General features: G+C 39.4%; 1 protein-coding gene across 5 annotated transcripts in view; it reads right to left on the minus strand.

The window, feature by feature from the left end:
- The window catches only part of UBN2 (ubinuclein 2), a 77,516-nt gene that overhangs the window by 26,901 nt on the left and 27,033 nt on the right, over positions 1-23,582 (minus strand). For all 5 annotated transcript variants that reach the window (XR_007724363.1, XM_050784990.1, XM_050784992.1 and 2 more), the window contains 10 exons: positions 22,198-22,335; positions 21,440-21,543; positions 19,068-19,557; positions 15,509-15,579; positions 12,393-12,522; positions 9,971-10,089; positions 9,018-9,131; positions 8,026-8,169; positions 5,638-5,688; positions 2,415-2,457 (listed from right to left, as the gene is read on the minus strand). Coding sequence is in view for 4 of the 5 variants with exons in the window: in XM_050784990.1 (XP_050640947.1) it covers positions 2,415-2,457; positions 5,638-5,688; positions 8,026-8,169; positions 9,018-9,131; positions 9,971-10,089; positions 12,393-12,522; positions 15,509-15,579; positions 19,068-19,557; positions 21,440-21,543; positions 22,198-22,335 (1,404 nt within the window). In the remaining variant the exon portion in view is untranslated. The remainder of the gene's footprint in view (positions 1-2,414; positions 2,458-5,637; positions 5,689-8,025; positions 8,170-9,017; positions 9,132-9,970; positions 10,090-12,392; positions 12,523-15,508; positions 15,580-19,067; positions 19,558-21,439; positions 21,544-22,197; positions 22,336-23,582) is intronic.

A 23,582-nucleotide genomic window follows, 5' to 3' on the forward strand; every position in this document is an offset into this window, starting at 1 on the left:
GAAAGCCAAGAGCTTTTATTCTCTCACTGAGGAGAAATTTATAGATACTTTTACTTTTCTCCTTACTTTTCTGTGTTATTTGCATCTTCTATTATAGGCATTTCCTTATCTTAACCTTTGTAACTAGAAACAGTATGGGGAGTTACAGTAGGAAAAAAACCACATCAACAATATAGCTTTTCCATTTTGGGAAAAGGAAAAAGTAATTTAACCATAGAGAAGGAAACAAACAAAAAAACTGATGACTCCCCCATATCATTCTAACACATCCAGTGTTAGAATTTAATAAATTTCCTATCCAATTATTCTATTAATCATATGTTTGAACAGATGTATCAAAATGTAACCAATCCTTTATGGAGGCTATTAAAACTTTAGTATTCTAATAAAAATAAAGTGAAGTGTCAAAACAAAGTCCAAACTCAAGAGATTTAATGAAAGATTGGCTCAATATTATTTGGATCAGAAGACAAAGTAGTAGGTTATTAAGAAAAAGAGGACTATTGGCTGGGCACGGTGGCTCACACCTGAAATCCCAGCACTTTGGGAAGCCAAGGCAGGTGGATCACGTGGTCAGGAGTTCGAGACCAGCATGACCAACATGGTGAAACCCTGTCTGTACTAAAAATACAAAAATTAGCCAGGCGTGGTGGTACGCGCCTGTAATCCCAGCTACTCAGGAGGCTGAGGCAGGAGAATTGCTTGAACCTGGGAGGTGGAGGTTGCAGTAAACCGAGATCGCACCGCACCACTGCACTCCAGCCTGGGTGACATGGCAAGACTGTCTCAAAAAAAAAAAAAAAAAGAAAGAAAAAAGAAAAAGAAGACTATTTACCCTGCATTTAAAGAGGCTCTAACGCCAAAAAAGTCAGGAAGGCCACAGAATAATAAATATTGACCATCTGGACACAATCTTACAAGCAAAGAAACTCATCTGTTAAAAACAACAACAACAAAAAAAAAACCAAAGAGACAAAGGCTACAGAGCAAAGTGTAAAACCTAAAAGGTATGGGCTTTCATTAAAATTTTAATTTCAAATGACTATAGTTTTTACTTCCAGAGGTTATATTTTGATTCTCTTTCAAATCTACTTTGTCTATTTTGATAGGATATCTTTTATTCCCTTTTCTATTTCTCTAAATATTAAAAAATTTTAAGTAAAATTATTTTATGTATTAAATTCCATAAATGCACTACTTGCCTGTCTTAGGGATCTAACTGTTGTTTATTGTTCCTACTGACTGTCACTCATAGTAACTTATCCTCTCATGTATTCTGTATTTCAGACTGTAAGTTCAGGTCTGACATGTTTTATAGGAGGAAGGCCTTTGAGGCCTCTGAAGAGGGCACATTATGCCACATAGAATTTACTTTTGCCAGAGGCCCTGGGTTACTACTAATCCAATAACTAAGTTACTTTTTCTGCTTGGGGTTTTCTCAGATTGTAGAGGTAGTGTAACTTAAACTCCTAAGCCAAGAAAAATTTTCAGCAAGGACATTCTTCCTCCAAACCAGAACCCAGTCCAAGACAGCCACTTTTCTTTTTTTTTTTTTTGAGGCGGAGTCTGGCTCTGTCTCCCAGGCTGGAGTGCAGTGGCGCGATCTCAGCTCACTGCAAGCTCCGCCTCCCGGGTTCACGCCATTCTCCTGCCTCAGCCTCCCAAGGAGCTGGGACTACAGGCGCCCGCCACCACGCCCGGCTAGTTTTTTGTATTTTTAGTAGAGACAGGGTTTCACCATGTTAGCTAGGATGGTCTCGATCTCTTGACCTCGTGATCCGCCCACCTCGGCCTCCCAAATTGCTGGGATTACAGGCGTGAGCCACTGCGCCTGGCCAAGAGCCACTTTTCTTAATGTCTTCTGCTGGTGGCTGGATTTTTTTCTAGTCCTTTCTTTTACTAAATACGTTATAGTTTGAAGGTCCAGCTTTACACAGATTTCATCCCAAGTTTTAACCTGTACAAGCCCAAGAAAACCCTAACTGCTATGCTCTGAGAAGAAACATAAAAAGAAACCATAAAGTGATGGGTAGAAAGTGCCAAATGCCTCCAAGGGCAACCAAAGTTTAAGCGACAGATTAACACTGTCAGCTCCTTTTTTGTTTTTGGTCTTAGGAATTTTTCTTACATATTTTCAATCTCAGCTGTGCTATGAAAGAGTATTTGTTATAGTTAACCTAGCATTTCCAAGTATTAATAAAGTTAAGCTTTATAATTGGCATATGCATATTTCCCACTGCTACACAGGAATCTATTCTCCCAAATACAAAAGTTCTAAGATTATTATGAAGTTGAAAACACCTATCTTATAGTGCCTACTGACCTCTGCTAAATACCATAAATCTTTTTCATCTTACGAATGTATTTCACATTCACCAACTATAACTAATTAAAGATTTTGTTTTAATACTTACCTTTACTTTGGGTTTAGGTGCAGGAATCACCTTTTTCTTTGCCCTAAGATAAAATGATTTTAAAAGGCTATTTCAGTAGCAGTTATATTGCTCATTAGAAAATTATAATAAATAGCTTTGTAATTATGTGGTAAATAATTCCTTCTGCTATTTGGAAAGCTCTTTGAAGGAACCATATTTAAGTGCTCAGTTTATACTAAGTGTGTAGCAACATTTTCCCCAATTCAGATTAACTGAAAGGCCAAACAACCAGTAAAACATGAAATGTAGATAATACAATTTTCTAAAAATTAAATGTAAATACATAAACTGTAAAACAACCCCCCTCCTAAAAGAGCTTCAAGGAACTTCAGGCTCAAATTAAACCATGCAAAGAAAGTGTGAATGAGATTTAACTTAACCAAAACAAAAAAACCCCTGAGCTTTTAAAGAAAAATTTTTGTAATGTAAAAATTCAAATAAAAAATGTCAAAATGACAGGGAGAGAAAGGGCAAGAAAAATTACTATGGAATCTTGGAAGTTTTGGAAAACTATGAAAAAGTTCAAAGATTAAAAAAAACTAACGAGTTCCATAGTAAGTCAAAGTATTCAAATGTTTGTTGAATAAGTGTTGACAAGCTAAAATACTTCACCTTGTCTACTTCACTTGGCTAAAATGTCACTAACTAGATTAACAAGAATCTTGATTAAAACTGTCAACTTACAACTTCATTTAGGCAACAGTAATTTTCTAAGTTTTTTTTGATGAAGGCCATTTAGGGAAACGACCTCTAGGCCCACTTATCCCATAGATTCCTACTTTACAGTACAAAACAAAACACAAAGTTAAACAAAACACAAAGTTAATGATCATAATAAAGATATTTTTAAAAAGGGAGAAGGAGGCTGGGTGCAGTGGCTCAAGCCTGTAATCCTAGCACTTTGGGCTGAGGCAGGCAGATCATGTGAGGCCAGGAGTTTGAGACCAGCCTGGCCAACATGGTGAAACCCCGTCTCTACTAAAAATACAAAAATTAGCCAGGTGTGGTGGCTCACGCCCGTAGTCCCAGCTACTCGGGAGGCTGAGGCAGAAGAATTGCTTGAACCTGGGAGATGGAGGTTGCAGTGAGTCGAGATTGTTCCACTGCACTCCAGCTTGGGTGACAGAGCAAGACTCCATCTCAAAAAAAAAAAAAAAAAAAAAAAAAAGACAGAGAGGGAGACATCTTTTGTAAACACCTTTAGAATTAAAGGAATGCATTATTTGTACCTGAATTGTACATATATGGCTTTGGAACTACAGTAGCCCCCCCTTATCCACAGTTTTCAATTTCTGCGGTTTCAGTTGCCTGTGGTCAACTGAGGTCTGAAAATATTAAATGGAAAATTCCAGAAATAGAGAGAAACCACATTCACATAACTTTTATTATAGTATATTGTTAAACTGTTCTCTTTTATTATTGTTGTTGTCAATCTCTTACTGCGCCCAATTTGTAAACTCAAATCTATCATAGGAATGTCTGTATAGGAAAAAATAGTCTATGTAGGGTTCAGTACTGTCTGCAGTTTTGGCATCCACTGCAGGCATCTTGGAGTATATTGTCTGAGGATAAGGGGGACTACTGTACAGGGAAATTAAAGCCAAAAATACTACTGACACAAACATATACATATGTATATAAAATTTATTTCAAAGACAACAAAAACACTTGCAACAAGTAAGCCTATAATATATGAAACCAAACTACTTAGAACTTATACTAAAAAAACACTAAGAACCAAAAACCACAACCAACTCAATACATCCCTGATGATATACAGTTGACTCCTGAGGATGAAGACCTTTATGATGATTCGCTTCCACTTAATGAACAGTAAATATAATTTCTCTTCCTTATGATTTTCTTATTAACATTTTCTTTTCTCTAGCTTACTTTATTGTTAAGAATACAGTATATGGTACATAAAATATACAAAATGTGTTCATGAACTATTTATGTTATCAGTAAGGCTTCGGGTCAACAGTAGGCTATCAGCAGTGAAGTTCTGGGAGAGCTGAAAGTTACACGTGGATTTTTGTGTGTGTGGGGTGAGGGGGTGAAATCCCTAACTCCTGTGTTGTTCCAAGGGTCAACTGTAATAATGAAATGTCCTTCCTAAAAACTAAAAAACTCCTATATAATTGCATACAAGGAGAGTAGGAATTTTATAATGTTGCCCAAAAGATGTTAAACAGACCTCTCAGCAGAATATTGAATTAAGAGTGTTCAGTAAATTCTCAGTAACTTGCTAATTTTATATTTTAATAACCCCCCTTTTTTTCCCTAGAAACAAGGTCTGCTTTGTCCCCCAGGCTGGAGGGCAGTGGCATGATCTCCACTATTACAACCTCCACCTCCCTGGCTGGCGTAAGCCATCCTCCCACCTCAGCCTCCTGGGTAGCTGGGACTACAGGCACACACCACCATGCCTTGCTAAGTTTTGTATTTTTTGTAGAGAAGGAGTTTCGCCATGTTGCCCAAGCCAGTCTCTAACTCCTAGGCAAGCAATCCACCCACCTCGGCCTCCCAAAGTGCTGGGATTACAGGCATGAGCCACTCTGCCAGGTTTTAACCCTTAATGCCACCCTTGCAGGCTACAGAGAAGGTGCCCCAAGTTGTAGGGAAAAATAAAACTGTTCTGGAATTGACCAATAGTCAACCAAAAAGGTGACCACAGAAAAAACTTGCCTTTTTGTTTTATGTGGGTAAGATAAAAGATCTTTCTCTAGTAATCACATCACTAAGGAAATACCCCGTTTTGAACAGAAGGAAAGACCTCAAGAGTCGGTGAATTTTATGGAAAACACTCTGCAGCACAGCAAGGGTGGGTGTGCATATGGATCTGTCCTGGTAAACTCAAGACAGCAGAGGGCTGTGGATTACAAATGGAGATGGACGTTAAGAGGTGGAGAAAAAGACTGGCAGGTAGAAGGCCCAGGAACAAAGGAAAACCCCTGAGCCTTCACGCTTCCCTACTACCAGAATCCCAGGCCATTATGTGTCACACTATGCATTTAGTAGGTGTTTAGAGAGTAGCCTGACAATTATTTCAATAGATAAATGTGTTCTGAAATCTAAATAGTCAATGGTCAAAATGATCTTTTTAAGTCCTATTCCAACTAGCATTTAATAAATGATACTTTTGATCACTAAAGCACATAATGTGAATAAATGAAGCAATCTGGAGTCTGCATTTACTCACGGAGCAGAAGTAAGATGATTATGAACACTCCGGCTTTCCTTAAAAAGCATTCTGGAAAAATTTAAAGAACACAATTATTATTTTTTTATAGCAGATAATAACATAATTGTTTTATTTTTAAAGTAATTTAATTTTCAACAGACTACTACTTGCTTATTTACCAAGTAAAAGTTATAATGGTACAGTATACTCAATAATCTATTTTATGGAGAGTTTTATTCACAGCTCACTGTAACCTAGGCCTTCTGGGCTCAAATGGTCCTCCTAACTCAGCCTTCAAAGAAGCTGGAATTACAGGTGCGTGCCACCATGCCCAGCTAATTTTTAAAACTTTTTGCAGAGTCAGAGATCTCACTATGTTGCCCGGGCTGGTCTTGAACCCCTGGCCTCAAGCAATCCTCACACCGTGGCCCTGTGCCTCCTAAAGTGCTGAGAATACAGGGGTGAGCTACCACACCTGGTCAACAGATCTTTTCTGTTGATGTAAGATGGAGTAATTTAAGATCATGGGTAGAACTAGCCAAATTTAATTTTTACATTCTTTACTTAACTCTTTTTTTTGAGACAGAGTTTTGCTCTTGTTGCCCAGGTGGAGTGCAATGGCACAATCTCGGCTCACTGTAACATCTGCCTCTCAGGTTCAAGTGATTCTCCTGCTTCAGCCTCCTGAGTAGCTGGGACTACAGGTGCCCACCACCACGCCCAGCTAATTTTTGTATTTTTTGTAGAGACAGGGTTTCACCATGTTGGCCAGGCTGGTCTCGAACTCCTGACCTCAGGTGATCCACCTGCCTCGGCCTCCCAAAGTGCTGCAATTACAGGTGTGAGCCACTGCAACGGGCGACATTCTTTACTTAATCCTTGAGGTTTTTTTTTTTTTTTTAGACGGAGTCTCGCTCTGTTGCCCAGGCTGGAGTGCAGTGGCCAGATCTCAACTCACTGCAAGCTCTGCCTCCCGGGTTTATGCCATTCTCCTGCCTCAGCCTCCCAAGTAGCTGGGACTACAGGCACCCACCACCTCGCCCAGCTAATTTTTTGTATATTTTAGTAGAGACGGGGTTTCACCGTGTTAGCCAGGATGCTCTCAATCTCCTGACCTTGTGATCCGCCCGTCTCGGCCTCCCAAAGTGCTGGGATTATAGGCTTAAGCCACCATGCCCGGCCAACCCTTGAGATTTTAAACAGAGTGACTCTTAGTTTCTTGAGATACTTCTCTACACTGAATATTTTATTTATTTACTTATTTTTTGAAACTGTTCTCAAACTCCTGGGGCTCAAAGTAATCCTCTCACCTTGGCCTTCCAAACTGCTGAGATTACAGGTGTGAGCCACTGGGAACCTGGCCTACAATGACTATTTTCTTTTTTTCTTTTTTTTTTTTGAGATGGAGTTTCACTCTTGTTGCCCAGGTTGGAGTGCAATGGTGCGATCTCGGCTCACTGCAACCTCCACCTCCTGGGTTCAAGCGATTCTCCTGCCTCAGCCTCCAAGTAGCTAGGATTACAAGCATGCGCCACCACCCCGGCTAATTTTGAATTTTTAGTAGAGACGAGGTTTCTCCATGTTGGTCAGGCTGGTCTTGAACTCCTGACCTCAGGCGATCCGCCTGCCTTGGCCCCCCAAAGTGCTGGGATTACAGGCATAAGCCACTGCGCCCGGCCTCTACAATGACTATTTTCAACAGAACCTAAGGCTATGTCTCTTTGCTTATGCTCTAATCCTGTATTTGGTTCCTTATCTTCATGTTACCCATATGAAGTTCCTCTTCCAAATTTCATAACCATTTGGGACCCAGTCTTCTCTCTTTTTCTCTACTAGCAAATTTGGGTGTTAAAAAAAATGTTAAGTAAAATATCACCTTTATGGGCCGGGCGCGGTGGCTCAAGCCTGTAATCCCAGCACTTTGGGAGGCCGAGACGGGCAGATCACGAGGTCAGGAGATCGAGACCATCCTGGCTAACACAGTGAAACCCCGTCTCTACTAAAAATACAAAAAACTTAGCCGGGCGAGGTGGCGGGCGCCTGTAGTCCCAGCTACTCGGGAGGCTGAGGCAGGAGAATGGCGTGAACCCGGGAGGCGGAGCTTGCAGTAAGCTGAGATCCAGCCACTGCACTCCAGCCTGGGTGACAGAGCGAGACTCCATCTCAAAAAAAAAAAAAAAAAAAAAAAAAAATCACCTTTACATCTATCTCTGTGTATGCATGACTGTTTTGTCATTTAAATGCTTAAGGTCTTCAAAGCAAGGATCATCTGAGATGACTATACAGCATGCTGAATACATTAGGTTCTTAGCAAAATCAATGTCATCTATGTGTATGTGTATGTATATCTTTAATAACAGCAATAATAATAAAATTAAATAAAATCCCGTAAGTTGCATTTCTTACCTTGCCTGCATCCAGCCCTTAGGCCACAGGGGCTTCACCTCCGTCTCCATAAAAGACTTAAGATAATCTTCAGCAGACTGGCTTTTATTTGGTTCTAACTCATAGCATCCCAATTTGATCTCAACAAGGTTACATAACAAAGTTCTAAACAGATTGAAAATTAAATTTGAAACTTTTTTTAGAAGAACATAAATTTGGCAGCAATAATATAGATTATGTGAAAAATTCAGAAAATAACAATTTCTAACATGTATCATTCATTGCACCACAGTCAAACCCCCAATATGAAACAATTTCCTTTGGTATCTTTAATCAAAGCACCAAAGATTGAAAGGGATGGTTTTCTACTTGGGGTACAGAAATACTATTGAGAAAGATGGCTCAAGAAGAAATATGTTGAAAGTACTTCACCTTCTGAAACCAGTATGACTCACTCCATTATTAGATCAGTTTATAAAAAGTATTACAGGCCGGGCGCGGTGGCTCAAGCCTGTAATCCCAGCACTTTGGGAGGCCGAGACGGGCGGATCACGAGTTCAGGAGATCGAGACCATCCTGGCTAACACGGTGAAACCCCGTCTCTACTAAAATACAAAAAAAATTAGCTGGGCAAGGTGGCGGGCGCCTGTACTCCCAGCTACTCGGGAGGCTGAGGCAGGAGAATGGCGTGAACCCGGGAGGCGGGGCTTGCAGTGAGCTGAGATCCGGCCACTGCACTCCAGCCTGGGCAACAGAGCTAGACTCCGCCTCAAAAAAAAAAAAAAAAAAAAAAAAAAAAAAAGTATTACAGTGTATATGAAAATAAAATCAATAATACTCTGAGGATAGTAGAGCCCAGTTAATCTTCTCTTGAATAATTTTTTCCTACACACTAATCTTTGGTTGCTTCCAATCTAGTTTTATATTTATTACAGAGTTTTTTGGTTTTTTTTTTAAATGAGGAATCTTACTTCTGCATTATACATTAAAAGTGAAAACTAATTAAATCTTACCTGATGGTATCATCCCAGTGGAATTTCTTTCTTGGTCCTATGACACGTTTTCCTGGTTTCTCATCATCATCTTCTTCGGATCCATTTTTTTCACGTTCCTCATCTGTATGCAATCTAAAAATGAAAACCACTTTACAAAACAAACTTTCAACCCATCACTGCCTATATAATATGCTCCATAAACACTTGTTGAATTGCCTAGTTGAATGTTAAAAGAGAGGGTAAAGAGGGAATCTACCTTTCCACAAAATACTTCGAATTTGAAAGGAGTTATAAAGTAGTTTGGTAAACAAGGACTTCAAATTACAATGTAAAGGCACCAACATTCATCTTTTAGTTCAGAAAATACTTGCATTCAACCACAGCAAGTCAAGGTGGGGTTGTGAAATGTCTCAACAGTGTCAGCTCTTGCTTGATCACCTCCGTACAATCCATTAACAAACACCTTTTGTCTCTGACTCCAAAGCAACTGAGTGCCATTTACAAAATACTCAATTATATCATGTCAGTGGTATATGTGGATTTCTACTTGAGAATGAGGTCCACTTAACATCAGAACAGCTAAAAGCACTTCTCAAATGCACGTCCAGACACGGTGGCTTACGCCTGTAATCCCAGCACTTTGGGAGGCTGAGGCGGGTGGATCACCTGAGGTAAGGAGTTTGAGACCAGCCTGGCCAACATGGTAAAACCCTCTCTCTACTAAAAATACAAAAATTAGCCAGGTGTGGTGGCAGGTGCCTGTAATCCCAGCTACTTGTGAGGCTGAGGCAGGAGAATCACTTGAACCCGGGAGGCAGAAGTTGCAGTGAGCTAAAATCGTACTACTCCACTCCAGCCTGGGCAACAGAGTGAGACTCCGTCTCAAAATACACACATACATACATACATACATACATACATACATACACTTCTCAAATACAAAAGCCAGTCCAAATAGAAGAGATACATACTTGGCACACTTAGCTTGACTACGAGCCTGGCAGTCCTCCTGGTATTTAAATAGCTGTTCAGGCATGACATTGCTAACAGCCAGTTTCAGTTTTTGCAGAGGTTCTCTTAAACGATCATCCTAAAAAGAAAAACATACTAAAAGTTTTTATCAGACATATTTACAAAATTTTGTAAGCAGGTCCTCAAAAGATAAAAATTATGTTTTAGATACCAATTATAGATTTGAAATATTAGCATATCTAAATATGGACATTTCTCCTACAACACTGACTTTTTGTAATACACACTAGATACACAATTAGACTGACATTTCCAAGTTACCCAAGAAGAGTCCCAGTTTTTCCCTGTTGCCCAGCATAGTTATTAATGGTGTTCCATTACACTCTTAAAAATGCCCCATGGACACTTTCATATAGATAACATAAAACAAAATCATTGTCTTCTACTTGTATAGACTACTACTGGTTAATCTCCATTATGATGGGAAACCAGTGCCCTAAGAAGAGACACTGCTCTGGAACACGAACACACGTGTTTGGTTTGGGTGACTACCAACCAGATGTTGGTATCCTATTCTCTTACGGTTAGTAATTCTGACTTAGGCTGCAAGTAAAAATGCAAGGTCAAAGACAAAGTGAAAGGAACCCGAAAACTCTTATTCATGTGGGTTTTCCGGACAAAAAAGAAAGTAGGCTTGCATCTGATAGTTTTAATCAATCAATTTACTACTTTCATCTTGCAAGCAACTATATATATGTAACTACTTAAAACATACTTTTATCACCATTATAGGTGCAGAAATATTATAAGACTTTACTTTTCTTCACTGAAACAATTTTTTTTTTGGAGACAGAGTCTCGCTCTGTCACATAGGCTGGAGTGCAGTGGCACCATCTTGGCTCACTGCAACCTCCGCCTTCTGGGTTCAAGTGATTATCGTGCCTTAGCCACCCGCGTAGCTGGGACTACAGGTGTGTATCACCACACCCAACTAATTTTTCTATTTTTAGTAGGACAGGGTTTTGCCATGTTGGCCAGGCTGTTCTCAAACTCCTGGCCTCAAGTGATGTGCCTGCCTCAGCCTCCCAAAGTGCTGGGATTACAGGTGTGAGCTACCGAGCCAAAACAACTGTTTTTAAAATGTGATTTTTGGTAAAGAAAAGATTTTAAAAACACGAATATTACAAATAAGCATATTAACCTATTCCATGAACACCAGTAAATATTACAGCACATATAACGTAAAATCCTATGTTTAAAAATGTACATATTAACCTATTCCATGAACACCAGTAAATAAATATGATAACACATATGACATAAAATCTTATTTTTAAAAATGTGAACATCTGGCCAGGCGCAGTGGCCAGAAAAAAAAAAAAAGTGAACATCCAGTATCATCGTTCCTAGATGATTACTTTTGAAGAATTATGTAGCTTAGACTTCTTCCCGGAAACAACCCAAATATCCATAAATAGTCAAATGGACAAATTAATTGGGATATATTCACACAATGGAACGCTGTGTACCCAGCAGTAAAAATGAATGTATTTCCGGCTGGGCACGTTGGCTCACGCCTGTAATCCTAGCACTTTGGGAGGCTGAGCTGGGAGGATCACCTGAGGTCAGGAGTTCAAGACCCCAGCCTGGCCAACATGGAGAAATCCCGTCTCTACTAAAATACGAAACTAGCTGGGCATGATGGCAGGTGCCTATAATCCCAGCTACTCGGGAGGCTGAGACAGGAGAATTGCTTGAACCTGGGAGATGGTGGTTGCAGTGAGCTGAGATCACGCCACTGCACTCCAGCCTGGGCTGAGCGAGACTCTGTCTCCAAAAAAAAATAATTCTGCTATATGTAGACATAAGATGAATCTCAGGTGCACAATATTGGACATTACAAGCTACAGAAGAAAGCAGACAGTATTTCTTTATATGAAGCTCAAAAACATGCAAAACTAAATAAAATGTTTAGGGATACAAATATATGTGATAAAACCATATAAAGAAAAGCAAGGGTAAGATATCTTTCTTCCATAGCCAAAGGGATATTAAATAACTTCAAATTTGCCAGGGGTTCAAGACCAGCCTGGGCAACAGAGTGAGACCCTGTCCCTACAAAAAAAATTTAAAAATGGCCAGGTGTGATGATGCCAGCCTGTAGTCCCAGCTACTTGGGAGGCTGAGGTGGGAGGACTGCTTGAGCCCAGGAGGTTAAGGCTGCAGTGAGAGCCATGTTCACGCCACAGCACTCCGGTCTGGGAAACAGGGAAAGACCCTGTATTAAAAGCAAAAAAAAAAAAAAAAAAAAAGGTGAGTACTTATATTAAATCAATTAATGTGCAAAGGCCCCAAATAAAAACAAGTTGTCTTTACAGGTTATGAAACCCAAGATGTAGATATTATTGTTCTTCCTCTTACCTGGACATTGAGATGTAACTTCTTTAGACGTTTTACTAGTGTTTCTTTATTGCATGGCACAAAAGCTTCAAGGTGGGAGTAGACACCACTGCGAATGACGGGGCCTAGTTCTTGTAGCTGTAACTCAATGCTGGCCAAAAAAGTTAACAACAATGAACAATATAGAATTTGTTTTAGGTGGCATTGTACAGACAAGAAAGCAAAGCCAGTTCTTGTTCTCATTTTATCTTTTCATGATTTCCTAAAGAGTATTTTTCATGGGGGGGGGGAACCCATAGCAATAAATAGTTTGTTTATTTATTTAGAGGCAGAGTTTCATTCTTGTAGCCCAGGCTGGAATGCAATGTCGTGGTCTCGGCTCACTGCAACCTCTGCCTCCTGGGTTCAAGCGATTCTCCTGCCTCAGCCTCCCAGGTAGCCAGGATTACAGGCGCCCGCCACCATGACCAGCTAAGTTTTTTGTATTTTTAGTAGAGACAGGGTTTTACCATGTTGGCCAGGCTGGTCTTGAACTACTGGCCTTAGGTGATCCACACGCCTTGGCCTTTGATCCCAAAGTGTGGGATTACAGGTGTGAGCCACTGCGCCCAGCCCCATACCAATAAATAGTAATGCTATAAAAGTATTCTATTAGTCTAAGAGTAGAACTTCTATAACCATGAACAAGCTGGAAATATTTTTTGGGTTACAGGGGCAAACTCTATGTTTTCAGGTAAAGCACAATAAATTTGTAATTAACCAAAAGCTCTTTTCCTCAAAGAGATATTATACTACCCCTCAGCCCAGTGGCAACTGCCTGCAGGTCAAGGCAGCAGTGCGCCATGAGCACATCACTACTCCAGCCTGGGCAACAGAGCGACACCCTGTCTCAAAAAAGAAAAAAAAAAAAAAATTATGAGCAATGTCTGTTCTAGGTAGTAGGCAAGGAAATCGAGTCAGCATGTTGTGTATCTCTTGATCTAGTGTTCTGAGTAGGCAAAATTCAATCAGGCAAAAAAGGGGGAAGAGGGTTCCCTATTCCAACAAACTGATCTTTTTTTCCCCTAGTATAAGGAAGCAATGGCGAGGCATCACCAATACAACTGGATAGCTTCACAGGAGTTCCTACTCTAAATAATCATGTTCCATATTCTCTTAGGAGGGCAACTCAATACAGAAAATAAGACATGTTTGTTTAGGAAAGTGGAAAAAGAGGCTGAGGGAATAAGAAAGTGACTAAAAGGGAAAAACTTCAACTCAGAACACTAGTACTTGTGAAATTGGAGGCATACCCTCCGTGAAATAAAAAGCAGATGGGCTCCAAAAAATGGAAAGATTCGTTTTAAGATAGACATGAGAGGAATAAATAGGAAAGCCGGTATATGGAATGCTGATATTCTGCTTATCTGAGAAGCTATGTCCCAAGGATGGTCTTTTGACTCTCCCAGGACAGAAACAGTTGCTCCCTTTTACAGAAGAGTAAAATAAAAAAGAACAGCCTCAGTCACAAGAGAAGGACCTGATCACAGTTTGGGTTCACAGGTGGAAAGAAAAAGAAGAGTTGGTCAGATCCCTGACTATGGAATCTGGAACAGCTCTGACAAGTCATGGCTGCACTGTTCACTGAGTCTGGAGTTTTAAAGGGAACTAGGGAAAAGGAGCTGGTGTAGATAGAAAGCATTTGTCTGGCTGCCAGGCAGAAAGACTCCATCTGAAAATTCCTGGTTAAAATAACTAGGAACAGAAATGAGAAACTCCTCTGCCACTATACTAGCAGCAGACTATATGTTTTCTGAGTCTATTTTTAAGTACTCCAAAACAATAGACTGTAATAAATTACAAGCATTATCAGAAGCAATGATTCAACCAGCCCTTCTTCACATCTCATGAGAAACTATCTCCATTATGTATTTAAAAGATGGCAATTATAGTATTATAAATACTACTTTCCTTTTCCTTTTTTCCTTTTCCCGTTATTTCCCTTTTCCTTCTCTCTTTTTTTTTTTTTTTTTTGGAGACAGGGTCTCACTCTATCACCCAGGTTGGAGTGCAGTGGCACGAACACAGCTCACTGCAGGTTCAATCTCCCAGGCTTAATGAATCCTCCCACCTTAGCCTCCCGAGTAGCTGACATGATAGGTGTGCACCACCACACCTGGCTAATTTTTCTGTAGATTTTATAGAAATGGAGTTTCACTATATTCCCCAAGCTGTTCTCAAATTCCTCAGCTCAAGTGATCCTCCCACCCTGGCCTTCCAAAGTGTTGGGATTACAGGCATGAGCCACCATGCCTGGCCTTTCCTGTGTCTTTCTATAATATATGATGCTACTAAATCACTAAGAATAAGCAAATATTATTTTCACCAGAAAGGTGAAAATTTGCTATTTTCCCCATGATTACTTTTTGACCAGTTCTGCATCCAATTATATAGCTGATTCCTGGAAACAATGGTTAAAATTTAAGTCGAGAACAAGGTTTACAAGTTCGGTTTATTTGACCACAACCTTAGAACCTACTGCTTCATTAGTATCAAACTCTGAGTGCAAAATTATTGCTAAGTTAAATACAAAATTTGCTAATTTAAATACAATCTATATTATATATCCACCTTCACCTTATTCTCAATCTAACTGCTATCTCCTCTACATTATCTCTATCCTACCTCACAACCACAATTTCTTTACAAAACTGTACTTTCCATTTGACTATAAAAGTTTGTACAAATTATAATTAACCTCACTAGGTATCAATGGAATTACTATTCCCCAGTGTAAGTAATAAAAGTAGATGGAAAATCATGCCAAATCCATATATAAATGCTCTAACATTTCCCAGAAAGACACTTTCACATAAGGTGACATGAAGTACATTTAAGTCTAGCTAAATATCCAACCTCTACAGTGGTCACTTGCTCTGGCAGTTGTAACTATTGGAAGCTTTGATTATCCTAAGTGGTCCAGGAAAACCAATACATGCAGAAACATAATTTTGCTGAGAAACAAATGTGAATCACACATGCTGTAAGGCTTAAAGGGAAGAACTCATGCCCAAGACCTGCCAATCACCCAGTAGCTCAAAGGCCTATTACATTTTTTAATGAATCATTCTTAATTTTTTTTAAAGAAAATTACTTACTCCAGAAGAATATTATTCATATCCTGTGTAAAGAATTTTTTCCTTCCTTCTTCATCAAAAAGTTTGGCAGCCTAGAGAAACAAGAAAGATGGTCATAATTCAAAATAAGCGATTACTCTATTTTGTATTCTTAGGACACATGTTCAAAGGTTTTTTGGTTTTTGTTTTGTTTTATTTTTTGAGATAGGGCCTCACTATGTTGCCCAGGTTGGTATCAAACTCCTGGGCTCAAGCAATCCTCCCACCTTACAGTTTCCCAAGTAGCTGGGATTATAGGTATGTACCACTGTGCCCTGCTGCAATAAACAATTACTTTGAGATTAATATCTAATGAAAAAAAAAAAAGAAGTTCCTATCAGAACACCAAATGAGTTGTGATGAACAGACAGGCAAAGCCATTTGAGAGATTCAAGTTCAGCTGGGTACTGTGTAAGTTTCCTTCTGCTACTGTAACAAACTACAAACTTTTTGGCTTAAAACGAGAAATTTATCCTTCCTCAGTCCAAAGTACAAAGTCAGTATCACTGGGCTGAAATCAAGGTGTCAGCAGGCCCATGGTCCCTCCAGAGGCTCTTAACCTTGATGGGAATTGATCTGTTTGTTTTTCATATTCTTAGGATCACAACTTTTACAGATTTTTTAAATATCGGCCAGGTGCAGTGCCCCACATCTGTAATCCCAGCACTTTGGGAGGCTGAAGCAGGAGATCAAGACCATCCTGGCTAACACAATGAAACCCCATCTCTACTAAAAATACAAAAAATTAGTCAGGTGTGGTGGCACGCGCCTGTAGTCCCAGCTACTTGGGAGGCTGAGGCAGGAATCACCTGAACCCGGGAGGCGGAGGTTGCAGGGAGGTGGAGGGTGCAGAGAGCTGAGATCGCACCACTGCACTCCGTCTCAAAACAAACAAACAAAAATAGTGTAGGATAAAAAAAAAAGAAAAGGTCCAAATCGTGTGATCGACCCACACTGAAGCTGCAGACTTCTACGAGCAGACAAAAGAATCTGGTGCCATATCTAACGTGAATCCAAGAAGATAGATCTATGACTCTGTCCTCAAGGAGTCACTGACATAATTATTAATAGAGTTAGCTACATTCCATGAGGATTGCTGACCAGGATACAGTCAATCATCCAGCTGAAATGTGTGGCTGGAGGCAGTGTGCTATGTTTTGGGAAAAAAAATAGTCTTAGATATAGTCAACAACAAAAAAAAAATCAGTAGAGTTGGTAACCTCTAAGAGGAAGTTAAAAAGTCAAACATGTAGTGAAAAAGTAATATGGAATCAATAGTACAACTGTTGAAATAAAGGATTTTTTAAAAGGTCATTTAACTGATGATTTGGTGAAGGCAAAAACAATATTTTTTAAAAAGTAATGTGAATAATAAATTAGTACCGCCTATTTTTAAATTCAATCACCATCACAGGTCATAAAAGGTATCAAACTGCAAATTAAGTTATAATGTCTCCATGATGTATCTATAGTACTTACCAAAGCCTAATGTGAATAAAAAATAGATTTCCTTTGAGTAAAAACATCTAGAAGAATTTCTGATAGAATTTTAAACTTTATAACCGCAAGACTTTTTATATGACCTAGCTATAGAAAATTAGATTTAGTCATCCAGTAGTTACACACGTATATAAACAAAAATGTCATACAACAATACTTTTGGAACCTACTTTTGATGTATTAGCACGTATTCCTATCCTTTTTTTTTTTTTTTTTGAGATGGAGTCTTGCCCTGTTGCCCAGGCTGGAGTGCAGTGGCAGGCTCAGCTCACCACAACCTCCGCATCCCGGGTTCAAGCGATTCTCCTGCCTCAGCCTCCCAACTAGTTGGGATTACAGGCGCCTGCCACCATGCGGGGCTAATTTTTGTATTTTTAGTAGAGATGGGGTTTCACCATGTTGCCTAGGCTGGTCTCAAACTCCCGACCTCAGGTGATCTGCCCACCTCAGCCTCCTAAAGCGCTGGGATTACAGGTGTGAGCCACCGCACCTGGCCATTTTTATTTCATTTTTTAAATATGCTGGCCTTTACCTTCTATTGTGATTTCCAACCCATTGATAAGTCTCAATCCACAGTTCAAAAAACAAGATACTGTTTCCATATCTATTTACTAAAGAATAAGCTCCTTGAGGGTAGGGTATAATTCACTTAACTTTGTATCCTTGGTATGCAGTTTGAGTGTTGACATTCAGCATACATACCCTTCTCTTTCATATTTGATACATATATACATACAATACATATAATTTATCTTCCTAAATTCACAAAATGAGGCAAATACTTTGGCTATCTTGTGTATTTTGATTATCCATAGGTTTATTAATTCTTGCTGTGATTTCCAAGGTAACAGAAAGGAGACAGAAAGGAGATGTCTCACTTTCTATACACGTTACTGCCTACCATGTGTCTGACTTCATGCTCATCACCATGTTTAACCTTCATAACAGCCAAAAAAGATGGTGTTGCAGTCCCTATCTTATAAATAAGGAACTAACACACAGGACTGGTTCTTGCTAAATAAATGATAAGCCATTATTAATAATTACACCTTGAAAAACCTGAATTGCATCATTAGCACTTTTTAAAACCTAAAAGAAACTAAGATTATAGAGATGGGGCCACATGGGATAACAAAATACCTATGCCATCTACTCTAGAGTCAGGTGAATCCTTTTTAATAATAAAAGAATCAACTCTATTGATGTTATCACTAAGATATTTCTATTTATTTATTTGGGTTTTTTTTCTTTTTTTGAGACGGAGTCTTGCTCTGTCACCCAGGCTGGAGTGTAGTGGCACAATCTCGGCTCACTGAAACCTCGACCTCCCAGGTTCAAGCAATTCTCTGCCTCAGCCTCCCAAGTAGCTGGCATTACAGGCACGCATCACCACGCCCACCTAATTTTTTTTTTGTATTTTTAGTAGAGAAAGGGTTTCACCATATTGACCAGGCTAGTCTCAAACTCCTGACCTCAAGTGGTTCACCCGCCTTGGCCTCCCAAAGTGCTAGGATTACATGCATGTGCCATCACGCCCAGCCAGTTATTTCTATTTAAAAGAAAAGGTCTAGGCCGGGTGCGGTGGGTCATGCCTGTAATCCCAGCACTTTGGGAGGTCGAAGCAGGCAGTTCACCTGAGGTCAGGAATTCAAGACCAGCCTGGCCAACATGGTGAAACCCCATCTCTACTAAACATACAAAAATTAGCTGGGGGAGGTGGTGGGCGCCTGTAATACCAGATACTCAGGAGGCTGAGGCAGGAGAATCACTTGAACCCAGGAGGTGGAATTTGCAGTGAGCAGAGCACGCCACTGCACTCCAGCCTGGGCGATGGACCGAGGCTTCGTCTCAAAAAAAAGAAAGGTCTAAAAGGAAACATGGAAAATAAAAAGTTATAAAAATGTTGGGATTATAGGTTATTATCTTTTAAAAAACAAAAGCAATTATATCAGTGTTATGTGGAAAATAAAAACAAACAAACAAAAGCATTAATTCTCATGTTTGTGCAGCAAATAAAAAGCAAGAGAATTATTACACTTACTACACGAAGGTCTTCAATACGTTTTTCAAGAAGTACAGGTAGACCCTCTGGGAGTGTAGGTACCACTTTGGGCATAACCTGAGAAGTGTAGGTTGGCTGGGTGGTGGTTCCATTTTCACCCCCCGATTCAGATAGGGGGCTACCGTCAGAAGCAGCATCCAGTAATCTGTCGAAGTCGAAATCATCTAGCATCTCTAGGGCATTTTCAGCTTCCTGAAACAGCTCATGTTCATTTGTGCTAACAAAAATGGGAAGGTCTGGATCAGTGCTGCTCAGATTTAAGTCCGGGACATCATTCCCCAGTGCTGCAGCAGCACATGGGGGTTTATTTAGAGAGGGGGTTGACAAGGTCACTGGGACTTTGGGGTTAGACTCCTTCTTTAATGCATCCTTCTCTTTCTGGAATTTTCTGATCATGGCAGCCAGAGAAAGAGAATCTTTATAACGTTTCTTCTTTTTTTCAGACTTGTGTGAATTTAGAGCCACAACTCTGTGAAGAAAAAAAATGATCAGTTAGGCTATGTGTGATTTTAAAGTGTCATATAAATAAGCAGGCACAGAATTAAAATAATCATTTGACAGGTGACAGAGCAGTTTTCTTAATTTCTTATTAACTTATACCATTACAATAGCATCTTCTTCAGAATAATCTGGAATGTCACCCATGAAAGGCAAATAGGTAAATGGCCATTATAGTGAAGAAAATGTGGAAACAGCTCAGTTTAGCTATTACTTCCTCCTAGAAATCTTTTCTAAATCCTATAGCTTAAATGCTTCTATGTGCACTACAGAACCTAAAAGGTTATTATTGAAGGCAGCCCCATGTTTCAGTCACTGTTATACAACCCAAACCCTACATCAGTGCCTCGTATACAGCAGGGTACTTAATAAATATTAGCTGAATACATGAATAAGTTATAAAGTTGAAAAACACCACATTCAATAAAAGGGATTACTTGTAGCCTACGTTCCCAAAGAAGTCTACTTGTAAATAATGAACATTTAAGACAACCATTAGTAATACATACATTTTTTCTCCTAATTTTTTAATGACTGTAATCCCAAGTTTTAGAGGGAGAGAAATACCCCCTACATCAACCTTATGGATATTGATAACCCAAAATTCAGATGCGCCTCCACTGCTAAGTAGAGTAAGAAAATTCGGCCTCTCGCAAGTGTCTTTCCCCTAGCTCTGTGAAAAAAGCCACAGAGAAGTCAAGGCAATTGGTAATTTTTGACTACATTATACAAATATTTTGTTCTTCTGATGTAAGGCTTCTGAGAAATTCTATTTCGTTTTTAGCAGCAATATCATTAATACTAGCTATATACTGGCTGTGTGCAGTGGCTCATGCCTGTAATCCCAGCACTTTGGGAGGCTGAGGCTAGTGAATCACTTAAGCCCAGGAGTTCAAGACCAGCCTAGGTAACACAGCGAAACACCATCTGTACAAAAATATAAAAATTAGCCAGGCATAGTGGTACATGCCTATAGTCCCAGCTACTCAGGTAGTTGAGGCAGGAGGATCCCTTGATCCCAGGAGGTTGAGGCTGCAGTGAGCCATGATTGTGCCAGAAGACCCTGTCTCAAGGAGGGAAAAAAAAAAAGAACAGCTATATACAATCAATGAAAATTTTGGCTGCGTGCAGTGGGTGGCTCACGTCTGTAATCCCAGCACTTTGGGAGGCTGAGGGAGGCGGAATACCTGAAGTCAGGAGTTTGAGACCAGCCTGGCCAACATAGTGAAACCCTCATGTTTCACTACTAAAATATTCTCTACTAAAAATAGAAAAATTAGCTGGGTGTGATGGCATACACCTGTAATCCCAGCTACTTGGGAGACTGAGGCACAAGAATCGCTTGAACCCAGCAGGCGGAAGTTGCGGTGAGCCTAGATTGGGCCACTGTATTCCAGCCTGGGTGATAGAATGAGAATCTGTCTCTAATCAATCAATCAATCAATCAAATAAAAATTTTAAATATTAGAACAACCATAAATTGTTCCCATATAGGCTACTGCTAATCCTCATTCCCCAGGCATCTTAGTTTTAGTACCAAAAGATTAGAACAGTTTTTTCAATGTTTATAACATCTTTTCAAACTGGTTCTTGTTGGTAAAAGTTATAATGAACAAAATACTTAATGAACCAATCTATAAATTTCATCTAAAACACTCAGTCTCTAAGATTACAAGGCCTTCTACTTATGAACAAATACTACAGTAGTATTAAATATAAGTCACTAATATTTGTCAATAACGTACTAAATTAGACTCAGCTAAGTTGAATTAGTTAATAGCAAGATATCTTTCTAAAGGGAGAGACAGTTATACTGTGACACCAGTTCCCTTCTTAGGTTTAACTGAACGTACCCCAGTTGTTTGGGTACTTTTTTCCTTGGCTTCTTCTCCTTTTCCCCTTCCTCTTTCCGCTTCCGCTTCTTCATCTCAATATCATCTTCTTTTATTTTGGGGACCTGCAAAATGGTAAAAGAATGATCATTTATGAAAGTATCAATGCTTTACTCTTTGATGTTAGCAATCCAGCATTAGCAGTGGTTTTTCTCAAATGTCAGTGTGCATTACAATCACTTGTTATAAATGCAGATCCTTGGGGTTCAAGAGCACTCTCACCTCCGGTTTCGATTCAGTTATCTGGGTTAGGACCTCATAATTTGCATTTTAAACAAGCATTCTGGTGATTCCGGTATAAGTAAGTCTTTGGACCACACTTCAAGAAACATTTATCTAAGGACACTCTATCTTTCCCAAAGACAATGTATACAAATTCTATAGAGTTTGTTACAAATGACATCTCAGGAAAGGTAACAGCTATTAGTCATTTCTATAGGAAGTCTTAACCTATCCGAGAAATATAACCTTCTCCCAGTAACAGTAAATTATTAGCCCACATTTGTAAAGAGTTTTTCAAAGAAAATATAATTCTATGATGTAAATACCAATTTTCCCATATCTACATAATTTAATTTTAAAGCATGTAACTATATATCCATGACACAATGGTTTGTATTTTACTTTTCCTTACATTCACACTTGTGACACAAGTAACATTAAAAAAAATCCTAATAACTGAACATTCTCATTACTGTTGCAATGTTTGATAAACTCACTTTGGGTGGCTTGTGCTTTTGGTTGTCTGTAATATCATCTTCTTCAGTATCTGAAGCTTGGCGAAACTGTAGAGTGCCAGTGTTGATATAAAAGCCTCCATATTTTGTTGTTAGAGAAGCGGGAACTAATTCGTCATACTAGATTAAAAAAAAAAGTTTCAGCTATATCCTATTGTCTTTAACTCTATAAATGTCAAAGAAATTCATCCACCATGGCAGCATCTCCCTTAAATCCTAACTGCAACACAGACTGCAATGAGGATGTTTGTAAAATAAATTTAGAAAAAGTTACTATCTGGAATAAAAATCAGCTCTGATAATTTGGTATAAGAAAAAAACTTCTGAAATAATAAATTCTAAATATATCACCTGCTGAGAAAAATTTAAGGATCACTGCTACTATTCCTTTTTTTTTTTTTCCCCACTGCTACTATTCTTAATGACAAATGGTTCTGATGAGAAATAAAGTTTAAAAAGATGACTAAGTGTCCAGATAAGGAGTAAATTTCATTTCCTACCATAAGGAGATTTTATAAAGAATAACAAAACTGGCTGGGCACGGTAGCTGGAGCCTATAATCCCAGCACTTTGGGAGGTGGAGGGAGGCGGATCACCTGGGGTCAGGAGTTCAAGACCAGCCTGGCCAACATGGTGAAACCCCGTCTCTACTAAAAATACCAAAAAGTAGCCAGGCGTACGCCTGTAATCCCAGCGACTTAGAAGGCTGAGACAGGAGAATCCCTTGAACCTGGGAGGTGGAGGTTGCAGTGTGCCAAGATTGCACCATTGCACAACAAGAACAAAACTCAGTCTAAAAAAACAAAAAACAACACAACATTTTATTTAACAGAAACTTTTTTCTTCCTGTCTTAGCCATATGCTTTTAAGTGGAGAAAATTTTAAAAACATTTAATTTAGGCCGGGCATGTTGGCTCACGCCTGTAATCCCAGCACTTTGGGAGGCCAAGGCGGGCGGATCATGAGGTCAGGAGTTCAAGACCAGCCTGGCCAACATAGTGAAATCCCATCTCTACTAAAAATACAAAAAGAAAATTAGCCGGTGGGGTGGGGGTGCCTGTAGTCCCAGCTACATGGGAGGCTGAGGCAGGAGAATCGCTTGAACCCGGGAGGTGGAGGTTGCAGTGAGCCGAGATAGTGCCACCGCACTCCAGACTGGGTGACACAGTGAGACTGTGTCTCAGAAATAAAAAGAGAAAGAAAGAAAAACAGCAAATACATTTTAGAAAAAGAATAGCACATATTTTAAAAGAAGAATAGCACAGAAAAACAACTGCCCTGTTCAGAAAGCACATACTTGAGGACCTAGAATGAGGAGGCACTTTGCTTGGAGAAAGGAACTCAATTTGTTTAAATCACACTTATGT

The sequence above is a fragment of the Macaca thibetana genome, chromosome 3 (assembly GCF_024542745.1).
Source record: "Macaca thibetana thibetana isolate TM-01 chromosome 3, ASM2454274v1, whole genome shotgun sequence".
Classification (NCBI taxonomy): domain Eukaryota; kingdom Metazoa; phylum Chordata; class Mammalia; order Primates; family Cercopithecidae; genus Macaca; species Macaca thibetana.